Source organism: Gorilla gorilla, chromosome 18, assembly GCF_029281585.2.
Source record: "Gorilla gorilla gorilla isolate KB3781 chromosome 18, NHGRI_mGorGor1-v2.1_pri, whole genome shotgun sequence".
Lineage (NCBI taxonomy): Eukaryota > Metazoa > Chordata > Mammalia > Primates > Hominidae > Gorilla > Gorilla gorilla.
The window spans coordinates 100,934,781-100,949,896 of record NC_073242.2 but is presented as its reverse complement, the minus strand read 5'-3'; the positions used below and the strand labels follow the sequence as shown (position 1 = coordinate 100,949,896).

Genomic DNA, 15,116 nt, shown 5'->3' with positions numbered 1-15,116 from the left:
TTATTAGAGTTGGAGTTTCACCATGTTGGCCAGATTAGCCTTGAACTCCTGACCTTAAGTGATCCACCTGCCTTGGCCTCCCAGAGTGCTGGGATTACAGGCATGAGCCACCACGCCCAGCCGGTCTGAAACTTGTAAGACAAAGATATGTAATAAAATCTCTGCAAATGAACTGACCAATGGCCCTTACTCCTATTTGGTGTTGATTAGATTCCAGAAGATTTTTGAAGGATTGTTAGATTCCTGTAGCTCACTTTCATTTTATTTGAGAGTCACCTTACTGTAGGAAATGGATGTTCTCTGTGAGTAAGCCAAATCCTGAGGATAAATTATTTCAAAGGATCATCTTGGAATCAGAAGAAAACTATTTGGTAAAGTTCTGTTCTAATACACTTAGATCTGATTCCAGTGCTGAAGGGCCTAGTCTAGGGTTTTCAACTCTAACTTTTTTGTTGTTTTTGTTTTTTTGAGAGACAGAGTCTTGCTCTGTTGCCCAGGGTGGAGTGCAGTGGTGCGATCTCAGCTTACTGCAGACTCCACCTCCAAGGTTCAAGCAATTCTCCTGCCTCAGCTTCCCAAGTAGCTGGAACTACAGGCGTGTGCCACTCTGCCCAGCTAATTTTTGTATTTTTGGTGGAGATGGGGTTTCACTATATGTTGGCCAGGCTGGTCTTGAACTCCTGACCTCAGGTGATCCACCTGCCTCAGCCTCCCAAATCAACTCTTACTTTTTAATAGAGGTTTTTACTGGTATAAGCAGAAGAACGAGAAAATAATTTTTCTAATACTGTCTGATTTCATTTTTTACATTTAAGCCTACCTTGATAATTTATTTAGCTGTTAAAAAGTGTTAGTTTTTCATAAACTTCCATAATTTTATAAAACTTACAGTTATCTTCCAAAGTTAATTTGGAAATTAATTTTGCACCCCAGAATGCTATTCCAAGTGAATTAGCATCTTAAGTGGTGGTTAAGTCACTACCTGGAAATGAAAATCAGTTTTTCCATAATGGGGCAATTTTGTTATATGTATATGTCAGTGCAACAAAACAATTACAATATTAGCAAATACCAAATAAAAAATTTCTTCCATTTCATTCTCTTTATTAAGACAGCAGGTATAATGTGAGAGAAATTAATTATAATATAATGCAAGTTCTATAAATGTAAATATTTTTTGTCTATTTTATTCACTGCTGTATCCCCAGAATGATACCTGGCACATAACCAGTAAAACCTAGATAAATATTTGCTGAATAGATAGCCATTGGAGAATTAGGAGTTTATTGAAGATGTTATGGAGGAGGCCTCCTGGGAATGTCTAAGGGCTTTAAAACTTGATCTCTTAAAACTATGGTCATTAAAAACAAAATACGGAGAGAGCCAAAATTTGGTTAATGGATACAAAGGGAGAACTGATAGCAGGACTGAGTTCTAGCGTTCTAAAGCATAATAGAATTACTATAATTAACAACAATTTATTGTATTTTGAATAGCTACAAGAGTGGATTTTGAATGTTCCCAGCACAAAGAAATGATGAATGTTTGAGGTGATGGATATGCTAATTTTGTGGATTTGATCATTATGTATTGTATATATGTATTGAAATATCACACAGTATCCCATAGGTATGTACAGTTATTATTATTAATTAAAACTAATAAAAGCAAAAATAGTTTTCCATTCCACATTCAAGTTTTATCTCTAGTTCGTCTACTATAATTATCTATTACCAAGGTCTTTTTTTTTTTCCAACACATTTAATGAAGAGGCAGAGAGGGAGACTGAGTTTTCTGAGAATATTGAGTAAATATTGAAAAAGAGAAAAGGGAGAACAAAGATGTTTAGGAAGAGTGTGCAAGGAGCCACTAGAGTTGGACTTGAATAAAATAAAATCAAACTCCTGGATCAAACTACCAACTCACACTAAACATGGTGGGGAACAAGTCAAGATGTTAAATAACACCACAGCCAAACACAGAATGGGAGAAATTCTGTAGGACAAATAGTCCAACGTCTTCAAAGAACAAATGTCATTTTTAAAAGGAGGACAAATTGTTATATATACTTAAGAGACTTAAGAGACATATTGCTAAATGAAGTATGATGACCTTGTTTGGATCATGATTAGAAAGACCACCTGTAGACCTGGCGAGGTGGCTCACACCTGTAATCCCAACACTTTGGGAGGCCGAGGTGGGTGGATCTCTTGAGGTCAGGAGTTTGAGACCAGCCTGACTTACATGGTAAAACCCCGTCTCTACTAAAAAAATAGAAAAAAATTAGCTGGGTGTGGTGGCGCATGCCTGTAATCCCAGCTACTTGGGAGGCTGAGGCAGGAGAATTGCTTGAACCAAGGAGGCTGAAGTTACAGTGAGCCAAGATCGTGCCATTGCACTCCAGCCTGGGGAACAACAGCAAAACTGTCTCAAAAAAAAAAAAAAAAAAAAACCCACCACAACAAAAAACAAACAAAAAAAACCCCACCTGTACAAAGCCATTTTTGAGACAATCAGGGAAAACTGAATATGGCTGGGTATTAGGGGGTATTAAGACTTTTATTAATGGTAATATAATTGTGTTATCTTTATCCCCTTATCTTTATCTCCTAGAGAAACACAGTGAAGTACTGACAGTAGAAACGATATGACGTCTGAGTTCAACTCCAGCAAAACAGGTAAACAATAACAGCAAAAGTGTGTGTGCACATGTTTACGTGTGTGTTTGTAGGAGCAGATGCAATGAGATGGAATTGAAGCTGGTGATGATGGATGGGCACCGGGCGTCCATTATACTACTTTACAGTGTAACTTTTAAAAACCTAAAATTAAAAGTTTAAAAAATATGGGCTTGGCGCGGTGGCTCATGCCTGTAATCCCAGCACTTTGGGAGGCTGAGGCGGGCAGATCACCTGAGGTCCGGAGTTTGAGACCAGCCTGGCCAACATGGTGAAAGCCTATCTCTACTAAAAATACAAAAATTACCCGGGTGTGGTGGCACACGCCTGTAATCCCAGCTACTTGGGAGGCTGAGGCAGGAGAATCGCTTGAGCTCGGGAGGCGGAGGTTGCAGTGAGCCGAGATTGCGCCACTGCCCTACAGCAATGGGGGGACAAGAACGAGACTTCATCTAAAAAAAAAAAAAAGTTTAAAAAATAAGGAAAACATGAAAGAAAAAAACTCCAGGCAACTCTAAAATAATAAGAATGTACACAGAACTATATTTAAATATATATATTTTAAACGTGGGCATGTGTATATTTGTGAGAAAGAGACAGAAGTGTGGCCTCAGAGCTTCCAGTTGTGAAAGGTCAAAGAACACAGGCAAGAGGAGCAAGAGAAAAGATGGCTGATTACGTCTCCCAGAAATTTCCACTAGGTGGTACTGTTGTGGTCCTTATTTTATTAATATAATTTTTATTAAAACTCTGCTGGTTTGCAAGTGGAAGTGGCCGGATTCACATCCAAGCTAACCACTTCAAATTTTAGGCTGAGGAGAAGGGCTTAAAAAAGGGAACTTGGAATGGGAGGCATGTGAGAGGGGTACTGAGTACAAGGTCTGCGTGTCTTGTTCCAGTGGCTATCTTGAGCTGTGGTCCACTTAGAGTGTGGGCTGGCATCATCTCAACAATGGCCAGGTTATTTTCTAACTGCCTTGAATTTCTGGAATTTTGCAGCTGGGTCCCTATGCTTGGTCTGTTTCAAGATTAGCCCCTGGAATTTCTAAGTAATCACATAATTAGATACCAGCATATAGTTAGATAAAAATGTGCATGGTGTAAGGAAGTGTATGGTAAGAAAGGGAGGGACGTGATGTTCCAAAGAAAGTAATTTTCAAGGCTGTACTTTAAGACTAAGGAGAAGAAAACAATGATATATGCAGTAAGCTTCAAGGTTATATCTTGAGACTAGGTAAAAAACAGAAAAAAGAAAAAAGGTTTTAAAATGCATTTTCAGGCTAGGCTGTTTGGTTACAAATTCTCTGTTGGCTCAGTGTGATCCCATCTGGTCTTACATCTTTATCCACCCATATCGCTACCTCTGCCCTGCACTTTCCCCTGGGCTTCAGATGACATGTCCAAGTAGATGTGTTTCCATGCAGACACCAAAAACTCATTATTGCTTGTCCGCCTCTCCCTCTGAAACCTCACCACCTACTCAGTTACCCCAGGCAAAACCCAGTATAATTTTAGCCTTCCTCCTCTGATTCACCAAATAATTAGAGTTACAATTCTCATAATGGTTCACATTTATTGAGTGTGATGTAGAACAAGTGTACTCTCATATGCTGCTACTAAAGGGGAAATTGGTACAAGCACACTGAAAAACTGCATTTTACACAGAGACTTCAGAGACATATCGTTAAATGCAGCGTAAGGACCTTGTTCAGGTCATGATTAGAATAAACCACCTGTAAAAAGACATTTTTGAGACAATCAGGGAAAATGGATTATGGCTGGGTATTAAAGGATGTTAAGAATTGTTATTAGCTGGGCATGGTGGCTCATGCCTGTAATCCCAGCACTTTGGGAGGCTGAGGCAGAGGATCTCTTGAGCCCAGGAGTTCAAGACCAGCCTGGGCAACATAGCAAGGCCCCATCTCTAAAACATTAAAAAAGAAAAAATTATTAATAGTAATAAAGTTGTGTTATCTTTTTGCTTATACCACCTGGTCTGGTGGCAGTTATTGACTGAGGCGAAATGTATGATATCCAATGACTGAGCAAATTCACTCTTAAGTATGTTTAAGAAAGATAAGAGCTTATGTTCACCAGACGTGTGAAAATGTTTATTGCAGTTATTCATAAATAATCTTCAAGGTTATTCATAAGAGCCAAAAAGCAAAAAAAAAAAACTAAATGTCCATCACAGTAGATTTTTTTGGGTAAAAAAATGTGGTTTATTTAACAATGAACCATTAAACAATGATAAAAATGAATGAACTATAGTTATATCCAATAGATGAATCTCAAAGATATTATGTTAGATTAAAGAAATGAGCTGCATGGTTCTATTACAATATGATTCCATTTATATAAAGTTTAAAAACAGGTAAAGCTAAGGTGATGGAGGTCAGAATAGTGATTATTTTGGGGAGGCTATCAACTAGGAAGGGGTATAACAGAGAGGTTTTTGGGGTGCTGGGGACATTCTATATCTTGAGCAGGTCGAAGTTACATATATAAATATTCATCAAGTTTTACACTTAAGATTTGTACTCTTTACTGAACTTAAATTATACCTCATCTGGGCACAGTGGCACATGCCTATATACCCAGCTATTTGAGAGGCTGACTGGGGAGAATCACTTGAGCTCAGAAGTGCAAGTCCAGCCTGGCATGGAGAGACCCCTACTCTAAAGAAAAAAAAAACTAAATAAAAATGAAACAATCAATTAATTAGAAATGTAGCGAATGTTTACAATAAGTTAGACATGAAAATAAATGATTTGCATATGTTGTTTAATCCTCTCAAAAGCCTACAAAGTAGGTATTAATATTGTACCCATTTTATCGGTGAGAAAATTGAAGGCACAGAGAATCTAGGTAATTTGCCCCAAATCACAGTTAATAAATGGAGGCTTGGAAACATTAGTTTGGCTTAACATATTTCAACTTCTTCTTCACTATGAGACACAGAACTACGTATCCGAGGCAGTGATAGAATGCTTATGTGTGTATACTGAGGCCAAACTATCATGGTTTGAATTCTGGCTCTGCCATATAGGAGCTGTGCATGACTTTGAGCACGTTATTTAATCTTTCTGTGTTCAGTTTCCTCATCTGTAAAATGGGACTGGTGTCAACTTATATGGTTCTTTGGCCCTTATTTCAGAATTTGATGATTTTTCCTCTTACAGTTACTGTTGCTCTTCTCTCTCTGTCTTCCTGAAGGGACTGAGGTCAGAAAGCTTGTGTCCACGGTGTGAGAGCATAGAAAGGCGTATTGGGACTTGGAATACCACCTAGTATATTGTTCTGGAAAGCCAGTTTGACATGGTGGAAATAATCTAGGGTTTAAATCTTAACTCTGATACCTATTATATGCTGCGGCCTTACTGAAACTCTTTGAGTCTTGATTTTCTCTTACTCATGATTCATTCTGCGTTGAGTGCTTGTATTATCTGTCCCACTCTCCCTTATAGTAAGGGAGTATAATCATATATGTCCAACTCTTTATTCATCAAAAAATGATTATTGATCATGAACTGTGTTATAAACACTATTCTAGAAACTCGGGATACAGTCATGGACAAGATAGAAAAGCCTCTTTCTTGAGGAGTTTACACTCTGCAGAAAGCCTGAGGGTTGCTCTTGAAGAACTGGGTCATGGTCCCATTTGTCTGGACTTGTGTTGCTGAAGTCCCAACTGAACAGCAAGTCCAACTAGTCATCCTGGAAGTCCTCAGCTCATGATGAGCTAGCTATTTTAGCATTCTGATCTCCTAAGAACCAACCCTGAACTGCCACCAGGCTTTGCTTATACTATCTGGTCTGGTAGTAAAAAGTGTACAGATGCCCAAACCCACTGAGGTTTATAACCATTTTCAAAGGTTTTAATGAAAAGATTGAACACTGGATTAACTCCAGAGCCTATTCAGGCTCAATTCCTAAGCTATTAATAATCGCTAATATCTAGTGAGTGTAATAATTACTAAAGCTAGTGAGTGTTTAGTATGTGCTAGACACTGTACTGATTTACATGTACTAACATCTAATCCTCACAACAATCCGGGGAATAAATACTATTATTATCCTAGTTTTAGAAATAAATGTGACACTTACAGGTTAAGTAATGCACCAAAGGTCACAGAGTGGTCCTTTGGCCTTTGAAACAAAGCATCCTGATGCCAGGCTGTGCTCCTTACCACTATGTCATACTGTTGTAAAGGAGATGGGACTAAGAAGCTCTAAGTCCCCTGTTTGTTTTGTAACTCTGCGACAGTGATCACAAACGTTTTGACAGTCCAGCAAAATCCTGGCCAGAGTTCTCTTTTGTGGACCCAGAAAGCCACAGGCACTAACACTTTAGAGCTATCTCTCTTATCCCATATGCCCTGCACTTTTGGCATTTTCTTTATCATTTAGAGGGGAAGGAGGGCAAGGGTCTGAGGAGCCTTGAAAGCTGACTTGGACTCCAGGGGTAGTGGCAAACCATTGGAGGTTACAGTGCATGGAATTAAAGACAGCTTGAATGGTATAATCTGACTGGCTCATTTTACAGAAGACAAAAGCTGCTCAGAGACACAAGGGTCTTCCTCAATGGCCCGTGAGTGGCAGAGCTTGTGAAAGGAAGTTGATTAACTGCGAGTGAACCAGAACTCAGAAAGACCAGTAAGCATCCGGGAAACACCGGCCACCATCTAGGCCTGTGGTGATGGTGGTTTTATCACGAATTCCTTCCTGACAATCAACTGCTCCCGGGCAGAAGCGATCGCTTTCCTGACCCACCCAAATGGACAATGACCCAGGCGTGAGGTTCCTGAGGAGAGAAAAAAGTGTGTACAAGGAAAGGAAGAGGATGTCTCCCAATCGGAAACACCGAGATGCGGAAAAATTGCACCGTAGAAAGAGCAGCCGTGCTCATGACGCACTTCTAGCCTCCAAGCGCCCCACAAGCGTGACGCACTTCCGGCCTCCTAGCCGTTCTCGCTAGTGGTGCGCTTCTGGCCTGTTTTGAGTCCGCGCTCAAAGGTGCCAAAGTGCAAGGACCCACAGTTGGGCGGAGCTTGGGTTGGGAGTGAGACAGCATAGCAGTCCAGGCTGGTCCTTTGAGCGCAGCTCAAAGAAGGGGACAGGGGAGGGCGTCACTATACAACTGTGGCCGGGTGGGACCTGGGCTTGTTTGCTCTTCGAGGCTGTACAGCTGCAAGCTTTGCCGCTCACGAACTGGAGCTGGAGAAAGAGCCCCCCAAGGATGGGAGGATGACAGAAGTGTCTGCAGATGGCACTGCCTGGGCACCAGGAGAGGCAAGGACTCCAGCTGATTCCTACCTCCTAGGGAATCCATCCCCACTCTTAGTTGGGGCCGGCTTAAGTCTTTACCCAAGGCGGTTGCAGTGTCCGTTTCTTTTGAAGAGGCAGATTTGGAGACCTATGTCCAAACAAATGTCATTGTCCCATAGTGTTTTTATGTTTTTGTTAGTTTGTTTTGGTTTGAGACGAAGTCTCGCTCTTGTCACCCAGGCTGGAGTGCAATGGCACCATCTCTACTCACTGCAACCTCCGCCTCCCGGGTTCAAGCGATTCTCATGTCTCAGCCTCCTGAGTAGCTGGGATTACAGGCACACACCACCGCACCTGGCTCATTTTTATATTTTTAGTAGAGATGCGGTTTCTCCATGTTGGCCAGGCTGGTCTTGAACTCCTGGCCTCAAGCAATCCATCCACCTGGGCCTCCCAAACTGCTGGGATTACAGGTGTGAGCCACTGTGTCTGACCTATGTGCCTTTTATTTCTTTTTCTGGCCTTGCTCTTGCTAAGACTCCCAATATGATATTAAATAGTAGTGGTAAGAGCAGATATACCTGCCATGTTCCCAATCTTGGAGGGAAAGACATTCTGTCTTTCATCATTAAGTATGTTTGCAGCTGCAAGGAGAGAATAATATTGAATTATATGTCAGTATAGCTACTGCAGCACAATATTTAGCTTAACTACATATTTTTTTGCAGCCAAGGCAAAAATGACTTTGTGCATGAAACTTAAGTTCCACCACAGCCTCAGCCTATTTGTGGCTGGGATTTTCAGAGACTTGGGAGAGAAGTTAGTATTTTCAAGTCAGGAGTAAGTAACAGTAAATATGCCATGATCATACACCATACTCTGGGTATCATGATCTGATATTACTTATAGCTTCAGTTAAAGATACTGTAGGAGTTAGAGGGAGAGTTGGATAGTTAGGCTGTGAGGTGACCAGAAAGAAAGGTGGTTCCCATTGGAATCTAAGGAATGGTCACAGCTTGAAAGTAATTATGTTTGATGGTAGAGACTGTGACAGACATGAGTATGAGTATTGTATTAGTCCGTTGTCACAGTGCTATACAGACATACCTGAGACTGGGTAATTTATGGAGAAAAGAGGTTTAATTGGCTAACAGTTCCACAGGCTGTACAGGAGGCATGGCTGGGGAGGCCTCAGGATACTTACAATTATGGTGGAAAGCAAAGGGGAAGCAGGCACAATCTTCACATGGCCAGCAGGAGGGAGACAGCAAAGGAGGAAGTGCAACACACTTCGAAACAACCAGATCACATGAGAACTCACTATCACGAGAACAGCAAGGGGGAAATCCGCCCCCATGATCCAATCACCTTCCACCATGTTCCTCCCCCAACACTGAAGATCATAATTCAACATGAGATTTGCCTGGGGACACAGAGCCAAAACATATCAAGTATACATTTCCTTAGAGGTGATACATTGGCTGGGAAGACAGGTCAGTGTGAATTAGCTATTATTATTAATGATCTTGAAAACTCTCTGGGAGACTTTCCAGACAAATGAGAGTGGAAATTTTCTTCCTTCCTACTCCCTGCAAAACAAAAATAAGTTATTCCCAACTCTTTTTGTTTTTAATTTTAGTGCTCCCAACTTCTGGCCAAGAATATACTCAACTCTTCACCAAGTAAACATACAGGTTCCCATGTTTCTAAAAACCGATAAAATTAACAATAAAGACTTGTTTTTGTTTTATATCCAGACTTAATGGTCATTTATGTAATGTAAATATCCAGAATAGGCAAATCTATAAAGTGGTTGTCTAGAATTGGGGGAAGAAGAGAGGTATGTACATGTGTGTCTATTAATTTTCTATTGCTGCTGTAACAAATTGCCATGAGTAGTGGCGTGAAACAACACTAATTTATCTTAGAGTTTTGGAGGTCAGAAATCCAAAATGGGTCTCACTGGTATAAATTCAGGATTTAGACTAAGGAGAGAATCTGTTTCCTTGCCTTTTTCATCTTCTGGAGGCCACCCACTTTCCTTGACCCTTGGCCCCTTCCTCCATCTTCAAAGCCAGTGAGGTTGGGCCAAGTCCTTCTTGTGCTGTCATTTTTGTGGTTCTCTTTCAATTCCCTCTTTCACATTCAAGAACTCTTATGATTACACTGGGCCCACCTGAATAATCCAAGATAATCATCTTTTTTTTTTTTTTTTTTTTTTTTTTTTTTTTTTTTTTTTAGACAGGGTCTCACTTTGTTGCCCAGGCTGGAGTGCAGTGGCTCAATCAAGGCTCACTGCAGCCTTGACCTCCCAGGCTCAAGTGATCCTCCCAACTCAGCTAGTAGCTGGGACTACAGGCGTGTGCCCACGCCTGGCCAATTTTTGTTCCTTTTTGGAATTTTTTTTTTTTTTTTTTTTGGTAGAGACAGGGTTTTGTCATGTTGCCCAGGCTGGTTTGAACTCCCAGGCTCAAGTGATCTGCCCACCTGGGCCTCCCACAGTGCTGGGATTACAGATGTGAGCCACTGTGCCTAGCCCCAAGATAATCTTAAAGTTGGCTGACTAGCAATCTTAATTCCACCTGCAACCTCAATTTCCCTTTGTCATGTAACCTAATGTACTCACAGGTTCTAGAGATTAGGACATATACATCTTTGAGGGGAACAAAACACCATTCTGCTTACCAGAGGGAAAATGGAGAGTGACTGCTGATGGTTATGAGGTTCCTTTGGGGAGATGAAAATGTCCTGAAATTGATTGTGGTGATGCTTGCGCAAGTCTCTGAACACACTAAAACCTATTTAATTTTATACTCTGCATGGATGAATTGTATGGTGTGTGAATTAAATGTTAATAAGGCAGGTGTGTGTGTGTTCAGTATTTTTAAAACTAAATTCTTTCACCTTCTTGCCTGAAACCAGCTCCTCTTCTTCAATTCCTGATCTCAGCTAATGGCACCTTCATCTATCAGGTCATCCAAAATTCATGGCTATTATAGATTGCTCTGGCTGCCTTGTATTCAGTCATTAAAAAAAAGTCCACCGTTTTCACTTCCTAAAAAGTTACTTAATATATCCCTCCTTAGACCTGGTCTGTCTTTTTTTTTTTTTTTTTTTTTGAGGTGGAGTTTTGCTCTTGTCGCCCAGGCTGGAGTGCAATGGCACAATCTCGGCTCACTGCAACCTCCGCCTCTCAGGTTCAAGCAATTCTCCTGCCTCAGCCTCCCGAGTAGCTGGGATTACAGGCGCCCGCCATTACGCCCGGCTAATTTTTGTATTTTTAGTAGAGACGGGGTTTCACCACGTTGACCAAGCTGGTCTCGAACTCCTGACCTCAGGTGATCTGCCCGCCTTGGCCTCCCAAAGTGCTGGGATTACAGGCGTGAGCCACCGCGCCTGGCCTGCTGACCTGGTCTTTCTTAACGTGTCTGGGTCTTTACCTCTAAGGAGGACAGCTTTTTTGTGCAATGACCCTTTGGCAATCTGGTGACACCTTCAAAACCAATGAACATACAATTAAACAGTTTTTTAGAATTTGTGATACAGAAATATAAGTGCATCTTTACCAACGTGATGAAATGTAATGACAAGACTTGAAGGTGGGCCCGATAACAACAAGGATAATTTCAAATTAGTGACGAGAATAGCCATATTCTGAGATCTGCATCAACTGTAATGTGATATGAAAATATCTGTGATTTCTATCGGTGACAGTCACAGATACGGCTGATACTACAGTAGTTTGTTGCCAACATATAACAGAAGAAAATGCTAAATTTCGGTTAGAGATTAGCGAAAACAATGATATACTTTCTTTCCTATTCAAGGTCTCTGAGGATCCCCGGGGGGAAACTCCTCCCGGGAGTAAAACCACACAACCACTGAGAAGACCCCTCCGGCATCCTAGACAGGACGCGTGTGAGCCTGGGTGCAAGGCCAAAGTAGTGACGCACTTCCGTTCACGCACCGCTGTTTTTCCTGAGGTGAGTGTTGGGTTTTGTCGCCAGGAGTCCTTGCTAGGCTCAGGCACTGCACCTCTAGAGAAGGCTGTCGGCTTCGTCCCTGCTGCCTCAGTGGAGGGAGACAGGGCGGCTCCTCCGGTACCGGGGAGAGGAGGCTGCTCGCGGGCCGCTCCCGGTCTCCCTCTGGTGCCTTCGCTCCCCCACGCCTGCATCGGCGCCTTGGGAAATGGAGGCTGTGGATATGGGCGGCTGGATGGAAGGGACGCCTCTGTTCTCGACGCCGCCCAAACCCCATCTGCTCATTGGGCCACAGCTGCTTACTGAGCAGCTATGTGCCAGTTCCTGCTCTAGATTCCGGGGATGCAGCGGTGAATGAGGCGGGGCGTGGGCCCCGCCCTCAGGAAGCTTTCCGCCCAATGGGAAAGTCATGTATTAATCAAATCTGGTTATTTCACTCCACCTGCCCGTTGACTTAGTGCACGTAGATCGAAGACCAAGTTCTTGACGTGCACAAAGTGTGGCTTTGTCCCTTGTGACTTCTTCAGCATCATCTAACAGCACACTCTCCCTTGACTGCTACTACAGTGTTCTTGATCCTTCACTACTAGAACATGGCTTTTGCGTATGCTGTTACTTTTGTAAAGATTTCCTTCATACCTTAGTTAATTTCTTTTCTTAAGCTTCCCATCCACGTTAGTTTCCCCTGGCAGTGATTTAAGTTGTGAACTTAAAAGTTATTTGAGAGAATCTTGATTAATGTGTCTTTCCTTTAAGCTCTGCGAGGGACGGGATCGTGCCCCTTCTCTCTCTACTTCATCTGTTGTGTGTCACACGTGGCCTTGCATGAAATATGTATGAGATAAATATTTGTTGAATGAAGAAAGCACAAATCAATATATAATTTCAAACTGGATTAAGTGGTATATAGAAAAAGGAGTACGGTGCGAGTGGAGTGTTTAACAGAGACACCTGACCTGGTCTGTAGAGCGATCATGATCTGAAGGTGAAGGGTGGCTAGATTACTGGAGAGAATGGCAGGCAGAGAATCTCAGTTGTAATAGTTCTGAGCTTGGAGAAGAGTAGTTCATACAGAAGAAACAGCAGGTATGAAGGTCCTGAGTTAGCACAGAGGAAACTGAAAGAAGGCCATTGTAGCTAAACTAAGAGAAAAGAGGGTGGCGGCACAAGATGAGGCTCGCAGGAAACAGCATCATGCATTAAGTCCCTGTAGGGAAGATGCTGGCTTTTTATAGAATATTGCTGTTTAACTAGAATACAAAGTGTCTGTAAGAGATGATATAGTTAAAACAATAACCCAGATGTTTTAGTGTGTTGAGTTGGCCCTTCAGGGTCCTTTGGTAATCAGTTTCTGGTTTTCATGGCCCTTGAGTGGGGCAATGAACAAAAAAGATGCCTGCTCCAGGTCCAAGTAAAGGAAGACTTGCTCTGAGATTTTTTTCCTGAGTTTTCTTGGCCATTCTTGTCTATTATTTTATGTTAACCTTAAAATCATTTTGCCAGTTCTAAAAGCATTCCTGTTAGGATTACTATTGGAAAGAATTTAGTGTAGTTATTAAAAGCATGAGGCGGTGCCTCACGCCTGTAATCCCATCACTTTGGGAGGCCGAGGTGGGTGGATCGCTAGAGGCCAGTAGTTTGAGGACTAGTCTGGGCAATATGATGAAACCCTGTCTCTACTAAAATTACAAAAATGAGCCAGGTGTGGTGGCACATGCCTGTAATCCCAGTTACTTGAGAGGCTGAGGCAGGAGAATTGCTTGAACCTGGGAGGCCGTGGTTACAGTGAGCTGAGATCACGCCATTGCACTCCAGCCCAGGTGACAGTGAGATTCTTGTCTCAACAAACAAACAAACAGACAAAAACATGACCTTTGAAGCCTGGCAGATCTAGTGTGAGATCCGAGTTCATCCATTCACCAGCTGAGTGATCTTGGTAGAAGAAATTATTCTCTTAGCCTTGTCTTCTCATTTGGGAAAAATTAAAGGTTCAAAAGATTATTGTGAGGACTAAATAAGAAAATATGTATTTTTCATCCAAAAGCATGATACTTGCTATTTTTAACCTTTTATATTCTCAGTCAAATTTATTTTTAAAAATAAAGGTCTGAGATTCTTCTTGTTAGGTTTCACTCTGAGTTTATTGGTGTCTTTTGCTTGTTTTGCTCTCCATTTAGCTTGGTGTTGGTGAGGACAGGCTCTGGTGTCCTAGGACAAGTTACTTATTCTTTCAAAATCTGTTTCCTCAGAATTACAAACCTCATGGTATGATGTGGATTAAAAAGTACATATTTATGCACCACTAACCCAGTGAGCATTCAGTAAGTGAATGCTGCTTGTTATTGGCAAATTTATTGCTTTAAAGAGAGCATTTTACTGGGCTGAGCTCACTGTTGGTTCTCTCTGTTTCTTCCCTCAGCCTTTGCCTGCTAAGAGGGAGACCAGGTCATGGCAGCCATGCCTCTGAAAGCTCGATACCAGGTGAGCTGTGGATCCCTGAGGTCAGCTCTATGGAGGTCTGAGTTGAAGGAAATGAGGTGGATAAAGGTGATTCTGGCAAGTCTTAGAGCCAAAGCAGTAGGAAAACCCCTGTTGATTCCCTCCAGTAGGACTGGGTGCTGGGGAAAGAGCTAGGGGCAGTGAAGATGGAAACGAGAGAGTGATCTGGAAAGCTGAAGTACAGCCTCCTGAATACTGAGAATCTCTCCTGGGCCAGAGGATCCCCAGGTTCAGTAGCTGTCCCTCTGCAGAGGGAATTGTGAGAACGAGGGACTCAGGTTGGTGATGTAGGGATCCAGGATAGCATGGAAGTGACTAAGATCAGCAAGGACGCAAGGTTTTTGGGAAGTAGCAGCAGAGGGACAGCAGGAAGAAGACAAGAAAGAGGGGGCCTATCTCATTTGTCCTCCAAAAGAAAGGAGGAAGTTTGGGCTTCAGAATCAGGGAACATATGTCCTTGAGGTCAGTACTGCTGGCGAAGTGAGGCAGTGGGCTGTGATAGGAAAAGTCTACACTCCAACAGGACACCTGAAGTTAGGGATCTGTTAGGCCTCAGTGGCATCATAGCCTTGAGCCAGTCACATAACTGCTTTGCATCTTAACTGGATTCATTTGTAAGGTGAACATAAGTACCTTACATTTTTGGGACAGAGAATTGATTTCTTGAATTACATTTCACTTTTTGAGACGG

General features: G+C 42.1%; 1 protein-coding gene across 3 annotated transcripts in view; it reads left to right on the top strand.

Moving 5' to 3' along the window:
* The window catches only part of ZNF19 (zinc finger protein 19), a 92,579-nt gene that overhangs the window by 70,473 nt on the left and 6,990 nt on the right, over positions 1–15,116 (top strand). Inside the window, exons 4-6 of one of the 3 annotated variants that reach the window (XM_055366422.2) lie at positions 2,614–2,678; positions 11,774–11,929; positions 14,346–14,407. In XM_055366422.2, coding sequence (XP_055222397.1) covers positions 14,375–14,407 — 33 coding nt within the window. In that variant the 5' untranslated portion in view covers positions 2,614–2,678; positions 11,774–11,929; positions 14,346–14,374. Of the gene's footprint in view, positions 1–2,506; positions 2,679–11,773; positions 12,531–14,345; positions 14,408–15,116 lie in introns of those variants that run through there. The other 2 variants (XM_063699730.1, XM_055366423.2) reach the window with 2 other exon arrangements.